The following is a 9,678-nucleotide window of genomic DNA, read 5'->3' as shown; positions in this document are numbered from 1 at the left end:
AAACGCCGTAGCAAATAGACATGGAGCACTCAGAATTGGAAGAGAGTAAAGTACCTCTGAGCCGAAGGTCCAAGAATTGACTGACCGCCCGCACCTCAGGGCTTCGTAGAAACAGATGCTATTGATAAGCTTCATGGCGCATGCGCACCATTGCCTGGAGGACTAAGTGTAATTAAGATCTGTGGATTAGCTGCGCAGATCGACTGGAGACTACCTAAACCACTTCCGCGTGCCTGCGCGCATGCGTTTGGCTGCCTTCGGCATCAAACACGGCCGCAATTCCACCAATTGGCCACTCGGGGGCACCAGAGACCGCGGAAACAACTTCCCCGACTGGCTTGACCGCATCGCCGGGGAGGGCGGCGCGGATTCGCTTTTCTCTTTCTTTTGATGGCAGAGGAAAAAAAAACACAGAGGAGGAAGGGGGGAGAAGGGGAGACGACGAAAAAAAACAAGGAAAATTTCGACAAACCCACCAAACCCGTGCTAAGTGCTTATGAATACCTGTAAATAAATAAATATCTTAAATACCTGCTTAAATATTATTACACTTTTTTTTTTTTTTTTTTTTTTTTTCCCCAGCCAACATTTGAGGTGATGAAAAAACATTGTATCAATCGGACAGATGAGGGCAGTGAAGCCAAGGATGGCTTGGAAGGATTAACAGAGCAGCGCAAAATAGCTGTGCAAATCTTACAAGAAACATAGCAGTAACAGCTTCCGTACCTGCCCTCTCCACTCTGAGATTCTGTCCAGCTCACCCAAGGCTTGGAAATATTCACTGGGTTGGTCTCAATATCCAGCGATTTGTCATTAGTTCCTTCATTCACTACTGGTGCCAGGATCTGCTGCAGGGCGTGCTGACCATGGGCACCGCAGCTGAACCCTTTTACTAGCAGTGGGATTCCCAGGCACAGTTTCAAGGATTTCGGTCTACTTTTGACCCAAAGGAAGAATTAATATGAAGCACGAGGTATGCATAAGTCATCATGAGGCAAGCTTCTCAGCATCACCTCTGGGAAACAGACAATGGATTTGTAATAAAAATCTCGGTACAGCAGTAACATACAACGCTATATAAGAATAATACAGGAACGCTTTGCAAGGGGGCAAGGAACTCCATTTGGGAAATCCAGCACTGTTTGCCCGCAGACACCTCTTTGGCAACTATTCTAGATCCATCTGTATGTTCTATTCCAGAGAACAACTCAAAACTACAGAGGAAACAAAGGGAGTTCTACGTAGGCAGGAGAAAAAGAATGATAGGTTTCTGTCAGTACTGAAAATAAGCAAGTAAGCAATCAATGACAGAAGCCATTCCTACAATACCGCTATGGGAAACATAGCAGCAGAGAAGACAGTATCCACATTTCCCTGAACGACTGCTACAAGAAAAAAGAAAAATGTCTTTTAGACGTTACCTGTTTGAAGGCAGATACCATCCTCACACTTTAAAAGCATTTTAAAAAGTACAATGCACAGAGTAATCTCCCCCAATAATACGTGTATTTGGTCTAGGCAGCACGTGGCACGGCTCTGTGTCATAAAGAACTGAAGTCATAAGCACCAAGCTCCAAAGCTCCAGCCAAACCAACCAAACGTGCCTGTGGACTGACAGAATCCTTAAGTAAGACAGCCAGTAAAAACATCAAACAAAGCACCTGATTATCAGACTTCTTGGTCCTTTTTGAAAATCCAGAGGCCTTCCTGTTGGCTCCACCGCTGGCCTGTAAAGCCCAAGCTTGCAGTCTGTTGGAAGTCCTTGTAAATAGACAGCAGAGAATTTCAATTGGACTGAATTTGAGGAAGCTGATGCATTAGATCAAAAATAGTGCCTCCCTGAGCAACTGGAAAAAAGGCAGCATCACACCCATTTTTAAGAAGGGAAGAAAGCCAGAGAGAGCCAGCAATGTGCCCTCCCAGACAAGAAAACCAACCATATCCTGGGCTGCATCAAAAGAAGCGTGGTCAGCAGGTGAAGGGAGGTGATCCTGCCCCTCTGCTCTGTGCTGAAGAGGCTTCACCTGGAGTACTGCATCAAGATGGAGAGTCCTCAGTGCAGAAGAGACATGGACCTGTTGGAGCACAACCAGAGGATGGCCATAAAGAAGTGAACCAAGGGATCGAACACCTCTCCTACAAGGACAGGCTAAGAGAGCTGGGGCTGTTCAGCCTGGAGAAGTGAAGGCTCTGAGGTGACCTGGTAACAGCCTTTCAATACCTAAAGGGGTGCTAAAGGAAAGAACAAGGGAAAATTTAGGTTAGATATAAGGAAAATATATTTTACAGTGAGGGTGGTGAGGCAGTGGAACAGGTTGCCCAGAGATGTGGTGGATGCCCTGTCCCTTTCAGTGTGAGGCTGGATCAGGTTCTGGGCAACCTGATCTAGCTGTGGATGTCCTTGTTCATTGTGTGGGAGTTGGACTAGATCATCATAAATGGTCCCTTCCAACTCTAAGGAGTCTATGATATGACACCTGAAGCCGTGAGACACGGTGACGCAAAGTACGTTGATGGCCTGCATGTTCAGCAGCTCTGGGGAAACTCACCAAGTACTCCAGTCAGGAAGATCCACATCAGTCATAGAACCTCTCTGTGCCAGTCCCAGAATTCAGCAGAGACCTTGCCTCATCACACTGTTGGGTCCCATGGCTGCAGAGCTAGCTATTGAATGGGGGTCAGGGGATGGAAGGAAGAGGGGTGGGGAGTTTGGGTATCATACAGATTAGGAAACTAATAGCATCCCCAGACAACTGGGATGGAGATATCCAGGGTGATCCTGACAAAGTGGTCCGGTAGAGCACAATCCTTTGTTTCCTATAAATACAAAGCCAGATCTGCCATAAAAACAGAAAGAACCGTAGGACCATGGGGTGGTCGGCCACAATGTGCTCTGAGAACTATGCCCTGGCATCTGTTACCACTGACAAATTTGTAAGGGAGATATAGGAGAGAACCAGACAAAACGGGAACAGAATACTTGCGGTCAGAATGCTCAAGTGGTGCAGACTGCATTATACTGAGTGAGGATGAAGCAAACGGCCACTGGGGTTCAGGAGTGTTCGTCAGGTCCCGGCTGATGCACCTCACTCTACCACCAGCCACGGAGCTCATTGGGATGGGATAATAGACCCCACGGATCGAGGTGAGCCCCAGGTGCCGATGCCCATGACCCCGGGGCGAGACGGAAGCCCCCTCGGTGCTCCCCCGCCCCGCTCCTATTGGCAGCTTCGTAGCAAGCCTCGCGCCACCATTGGCCAGCACCGCCGGTGGGCACCGCCCCCGCTGCAGCCGCGCTCGGCCCCTCTCGGTCCGGAGCAGCCCGGGGGCACCGGGCACGGCGGTATACGGGGCACCTGTGCAGCGCCGTTGTGTCCGGGCACGAAGAGGCCCCGGGGAAAATAAACACCCCGTCCCACCGGAGGAGCCCCTGTGGCCCCGGTGCAGGTAAGGGCTGCAAGCGCGGGGCTCACTGCCCCTGTTTTCGGCCCCGCGGCGGGCTGCATACCGAGAGATTCTGCCCGAACCGCGGCTCTGTGCTCCCCGGCCGGGAACGGCGGCACCGGCAGCAACTTCCCCTGTCCGGGTGGGAAAAGTGGGCTCTGAGCGCCCGAGGGCTCTGAGCGCGGTCGGGTGGTAGGGGGTTGGATCTCTGCGCCGGGAGAACGGAACGGCTCCGGGCTGCTCCGAGGCTGTGTGCTGGCACAGTGAGGGAAGTGGGGGGTCCCGGAGGGGTCCAAGGGCACGAGTGTGGGTCTGAGGGCCACGGTGAGGCGCCGTTTGGTGGGACGTGCTGATGAGGCAGCTGGGTCTTGTGTGGGTCTGTGCCTCTGCTTCCCCTCTGGGTAAAATGTGGGACAGTGGCAAAGAGGAGAGGGGTTCACTGCTGCTGCTGAAGGAGCGTGCTTTGGACCTCATCTTCCTGCAAAGTGGGGGTGTTAGGGATTGTGCAGCCTGGGGGAGCTGAACCAGGGTCTGCAAAGGGGAGAGGTGGCTCCAGGAAGGATGTGATATGCTGTTCCATGCTGCACAAAGAGGGCCATGGTGCCCAACATGGCACCCACTCCATGGCAGCCCCAACTTGACCACGTGGGGGGATTGTGGGGCCACAGCTCCCAGGGGCCTAGAGCCCCCCCAGCACCACAGATGGACCCCTGAGGCTGGGAGGATCCCGGACTGGTGTGAGATGCAACTGTCCTGACTGCTTCAGAATACAACAAGAAGTTTTTAGGGTGCTACAAACATTGGGTTGTGACCCAAAGCACAGCATTGCTGGAGGAAGGCTGCAGCAATGGCCCCATTACAGGACTGTCTCCATCAGGATAAAGTCTATCTGCAAAACTTCACTTAGCTTTGCCCTTGCTGCAGCCTCCCAGGGGCAGGAAGTGTGCACTGTGCTGTGCAGTCTCGGCACTGCTGCTTCCCCCTCTGCTTTGCACTTCCCCATCGCTTTCCTGAGCCACTGTCTCCTCCGGGTGAGGGAGAAAGGAAGTTGCCACAGGAGAGAGTGGTCGTTGAAAATAGAAAGCAAGATGGATGCTCCAAAATAACCCCTTCCTCCTCCTCCCGCTGCTGTTGCTGTGGGCCCCTGGACATGGTGACACCACCAGGTCCCCAAGCATGGCATAGGGGTGCTTTCCCCAAGGGCCCCCTCCAGGTGCCAGAAGCACCCATGGCCGTGTCCCCAGGGAAGGGAGCACTGTGGGAGCCCTCTCCCCTCCCATGCCTGAGGCTGGGGCTGGTAGTCAGAGCCCCTCACCCAGCTCCATGCATGGACATGTTGGGGCTGCTGGGCACACTGGGGTTCCCAGGTGCCCGTTCAGGTTTGGGACCAAGTCAGGTGTTTCCCAGCCCTGCAGGCTGCTCGGAGATGCTGGACTTGTTGCAAAGGAGCCAACTCCTCCAGGTAGTTCCTGGCTTCTGTCCCACTGGGTGGCAAGGGGCACCAGGATGAGCAGTGCTGGGTGTGTGCAGGGTGCTGCAATGACTACCTGTGGTCTGGCTCTCTCCATCCCTCCGGCCTTCTGTGCTGCCTTTGGTCCCTTGGCACCAAGGTGATTGCACCCTGTGTGCACCACTCTGCTGTGCTGCAGGGATGGGCAAGACACTTTCTGCTGGGGGGACTTCGGGTTATAAAAGCTCAAAAACCCCCAAAGGCATTTTGTCATCTTAGGTAGTCTCTTCCCTTCTTTTTTGCTACTGCTGAGGAGCTGGGCTTGTGCTCCTGACCCCAGCACAGCCACCAGCAGGATGGCATGGGGCTGTGAGCAGTGCTGGAGCAGCTCTGAGCACTGCTGCATTGCTTCCGCATGGCCCAGAACTCAACAGTGAGTCCCAGAACAGCAGAGCAGAACCATGCAGCAACCAAGTGAGGCAGTGCATAGGGCTCAGGATTCGTCCCTCCAGTGTTCATTGTCCCCTGCCTTCACCGTGCTCCAGCTCACCCTTTTGGGTCATAAGGTTTCCCCCGTGCTGCAAGGTACTTCTCCTCTGGCCTCATCCTGCTCTGCACACATGTCCCTGCAGGGCTATGTGCACCCATGGCAACACACACAGAGCAGTGACAACCAAAGGTGCCAGCTCCCTTCTGTGCCACCCAGCATGTGCTGGGAGCGGGGGGGGGGGGAAGCTGAGCACTGTGGGATCAGGCTCTGGTTACACCCGAGTGGCTCTGGCCCTTCTCCTGTGATCTGGCGCAGCAGCGAGGTTTAATTAATTAATGTTAGTTGGGCACTTGGTGGTTGGCAGGGGAAAGTGATAGGGGCAGCAATGGGGAGCAGAGCAGCAGAGCGGCACAGTGCATGCATCTCCCTGAGTGGCAGTGGAGGGGTATGGCAAACACAACAGGGGGAACCAGGGAGATGGTGACCCTGAAACGTTGACTTTTAGCATTGGCCCTAATAGAAGATGCTGATGCTGCCCTTAGGACTGTGTTGGAGGGAATGGAAGTGTGGTGGAGTGGGCAAGAGCATGGCTGGGAGGTGGAGGAGCTCCCAGCTCAAGCCTTCCTTTCTGCACGCTTGATCCACACTGCCCCATGCATTATTGAAGTTTGTTTGCATTCCTGCATCAAATATTCATCCCGCTGCCATGGGAGCTACTGTGGGGCTGCTAGGAGTGCAGTAGGGCCATGTGGTGAAGTGCTGTGGGCACCTGGTGATTGGCACCCAAATGGACACCAGTGTGGGGTGAGTGTGAGGTGTGAGACTGGGACCTCCCTGACCCCAGCAATGGGGTTTTTGTTTCCTCTGCAGATGAGACTTTCATCCCTGTTCACAGAGGGTCTCCTCCTTCCTCCATCCCACTCCTGCACCTCCTGCTCCTGTATCTCCAGGTCTCTTTCTGCTCCTGCAGCTGAGCAGCTTTCAGTGTTCAACTGAAGTCCTGAGCTGGAACAGGGACCTGGCATGTGCCCGGCCTGGCAAGAGCCTGTTGCAGTGCTTTTGGGGTGTGTTGGAGCATCATCTTTGCAGCTCCCCCAGGATGTCCAGGCATAGAACCCGGTGCAGATGTTGCAGCCTTCATCTGAGCCCCATGGTGTGGCCATGCCTTCGAGTCCTGCTGGAGTCTGCAGAGCTCCCAGGGAGCTCTGCTTTTCTTGGTTGGGTTCAGATTCCTGCAAAATGGGTGGAAAAAAGTCCAAAGAAATGGCAGTGGCTGTGTGCAAAGCCACCATTCATTGTCAGGGCCACACTGCACTGCTCTCTTCCAGAGCAGGGCTCAGTGCACAGCAGTGCTGCTCTTTCAGTGGAAGACCCTGGGTCTCAAGGGCATTTTCATTAAAAAGAAGAAGGAAAAAAACAAGCCCAGCGTAGGGCTGCAGACTTGAGCAGCAGGAAGGAAATCTGGTGGTTTATTTCAGTCTGCAGACTGCTTGGTGGGGCAAAGCAGACTCTTCCACGCACTGATAGTGGCGACAGCCCCTCTGCCAACAATGGGACCAGGGGTCAGCAGGACCGTTCCCAGCAGGAAAAAGCCCTATTCCATAACATTTCCCACTGGGAGCTGATTGTATCCTTGGGATGTGGAAGCTTCCCCCCAGGACCAATGCAGAAGCAAAGCCCATAACTGCAGTTGAGTGTTTTGGAGGAGTGGGCGCTTCCTATTTTTTAATGGCTCTGTGGGTGGAGTTTGCACTTGCTCATTGCCTGTGGTTGCCCAACAGAGAGCTCAGGCATAGGAATCTCTATTTATACAGGCACTGCTCCTGCTCAGCATCCTGCAGCACTAGAAGCATTCAGGGCACAAAGCCCATTTCCAACAGGCGGGCTCATGGCCTGAGATTGTGGCTGGGGCCATGTGGTAAGCGTGGGACATGGGCTCAGCTCTGGCAGCACCATGTGTATGGGGCCATTGGCACTCAGGGAGTTCTGTGAAAGCAGCCTCTGCACCTTTGTCACTTCTGTCTCAGTCTGAAGCTCATGCTGGCAAAAATCAGTGTTTTTGCATTGAAAGAAATACCTACAAAGCACCACATTTTTCCTAAGGGCTGCACGTAGCACTGCATGTGGCATCTGACCCCAGCACTGCTTGCTCACTTCATGTGCTTCAAGCCCCAGTTGTGTGCAGGGGCAGTGAGATGCCAGGAGCTGGGCTCATCCCATGGGGTGATCATCACAAGCTTTGAGCAGAAGCCGTTCTCTTCATATCCATTTTTTTCTCACTCTGGCAGTGTCCTTTAGCTTCAATATTTCTTTTCCCTCCACGATGAAGAGGACCAACAGTGATGTATTTATAGAGCAATCCCTTCCCTGCTCTCCTTTTACCATTCTGACTGTGCTGCATGCAGATAATTGCATAAGCAACCTGCATCTCCCATCCATACTCACACTGGAGCAGCTGTCACCACACAGGGCTGCACATAGCTACAATGGGTGACTCAGCCCCACCTGTCTCAACCTACAGGAAATGAGTCAGGTTGTAAGGAGGCAGTAAAGTGGTGGGGCAGGAGCCCTTCCTGCAGTGAACAGTGCAGCGGCTATCTTGGGAGGTAGAAGAAGGGTGAAGGTCTTGCGGTACTCAGGTGGGGATTGTGCTGCAGTTTTATCCCAGCAAGTAGGGGAAGAGAGCCAGGAACACCCCATAAGTCATCCCCAAACCAAAGCTGGGGTGTGAGCTCCTTTCCTCTGGCACCCAGAGCCTCCTGAGGAGGAGCTGCTCCCAGTCTCACCTTTAGTGCAAGGTGCGCGGGGAGGAGAAGATGTAGGGGTGGTTCCAGGACATGGGCTGAACCATGTGTGCCTCTTTTTCCCCTCAGAGATGGACACCTTCAGCACCAAGAACTTGGCCCTGCAGGCCCAGAAGAAGCTCTTGAGCAAAATGGCATCCAAGACAGTGGCCAATGTCTTCATTGATGACACAAGCAGCGAGATCTTGGATGAGCTCTACCGAGCCACGAAGGAGTACACTCACAATCGCAAAGAGGCCCAGAAGATCATCAAAAACCTTATCAAGATTGTGATGAAGCTGGGCGTGCTGTACCGCAATGGGCAGTTCAGTCCTGAGGAGCTGCTGGTGATGGAGCGCTTCCGCAAGAAGGTGCACACCTTGGCCATGACAGCGGTGAGCTTCCACCAGATAGACTTTACGTTTGACCGCAGGGTCATGTCAAGTGTGCTGACAGAGTGCCGGGACCTCCTGCACCAGGCTGTCAGCAGCCACCTGACGGCCAAGTCACACTCCCGCATCAACCACGTCTTTAACCACTTTGCAGACTATGAGTTCCTCTCGGCCCTCTACGGGCCAGCCGAGCCCTACCGCACCCACCTGAAGAGGATCTGCGAAGGTGTGAACAAGATGCTGGAGGAGGACAACATATGAAGCCATTGGTGGCAACATGACTCGGCATTCTGTGAGCCTGAGGACAGGACATACGGCCATTTTGATGATGATGGGGCTTTGTCCTCTTCTCTGTCATGCTAACTCTCTCTTTTTCTCCTCTTTATATAAAAAGACTGAACCTCCTGACTTTGTCCATCCTGTGCCCAGGATCTGCAAACCTTGTTCCTGGCTGAGTCCTTTGCAGGTGCTCCAGGGCTGCTGGCTCCCTGGGCTCCTGCTGTACATTCTTGGTTTACCTTTGCCCATAAAGTGCTCTTAGCTCCGAGTCCAAGGAACTGGCCACAACTGGATTCTCCACTTTGAACTTTATTGTAATCCTTCTATAGAAAACAAACCAAGGACTGGCAGTGTGCAACACCAATCCAAGCAGATGGGCAGCCGCTTGATGAGCAGGTATGATACCATTATCATGGCTCTATTTTGGCAAGGTTCCAGCAGCTCCACAACACAGTGGGAGCAAGCCATGCTCCAGGCTTATAGTGCCCATCTTAAGAGGGTACTTCTGTGCCTTGCAGGCTGGAAGGGGTTTTGGCCTCCCTGTCAAGTCACAAGTCCTGGTGATCAGAAAGATCCCCAATTGTATGGGTGAGCAGTGGTCCCTCAGGGCTGGAAGCACCCTGGTGGCCCCACGTTCTCCTTCATCCTGGGCTCAGCTGGGATCCCCCAACAGCCTCCTGTGGACAGTATCACTGTGATCACTCGGATGCCTTCCTTTGTCATTGTCCCGACTATTTCACACATTTGATGTATCCTCAAGTGAGTTCTAATTGTTATTTTTTACAAAACTCTGTAGCCCTGATGAGTTATTTAAATAAACTCAACTGGTTTGGCTTGGTA

At 53.1% G+C, this 9,678-nt stretch overlaps 1 protein-coding gene across 3 annotated transcripts; it reads left to right on the top strand.

Annotated features, from left to right (window-relative positions):
• Positions 1 to 558: 558 nt before the first annotated feature.
• TNFAIP8L1 (TNF alpha induced protein 8 like 1) lies at positions 559 to 9,678 on the top strand. 3 transcript variants are annotated; one of them, XM_015300074.4, is made up of 2 exons: positions 559 to 3,145; positions 8,258 to 9,678. In XM_015300074.4, the coding sequence occupies exon 2, from the start codon at positions 8,260 to 8,262 to the stop codon at positions 8,818 to 8,820; it is 561 nt and encodes a 186-aa protein (XP_015155560.1). In that variant the 5' UTR covers positions 559 to 3,145; positions 8,258 to 8,259; the 3' UTR covers positions 8,821 to 9,678. The 3 variants fall into 3 exon arrangements, with proteins under 3 accessions (XP_015155560.1, NP_001006343.2, XP_015155559.1); NM_001006343.2 differs by lacking the exon at positions 559 to 3,145 and adding an exon at positions 3,315 to 3,447; XM_015300073.4 differs by lacking the exon at positions 559 to 3,145 and adding an exon at positions 3,325 to 8,023.

The sequence above is a fragment of the Gallus gallus genome, chromosome 28 (genome assembly GCF_016699485.2).
Source record: "Gallus gallus isolate bGalGal1 chromosome 28, bGalGal1.mat.broiler.GRCg7b, whole genome shotgun sequence".
Classification (NCBI taxonomy): Eukaryota; Metazoa; Chordata; class Aves; order Galliformes; family Phasianidae; genus Gallus; species Gallus gallus.
This window is presented reverse-complemented; position numbering and strand designations above follow the sequence as displayed.

Coding starts and splice junctions, on each gene's coding strand:
- TNFAIP8L1 (XM_015300074.4), top strand. CDS start 8,260: ATGGACACCTTCAGCACCAAGAACTTGGCCCTGCAGGCCCAGAAGAAG.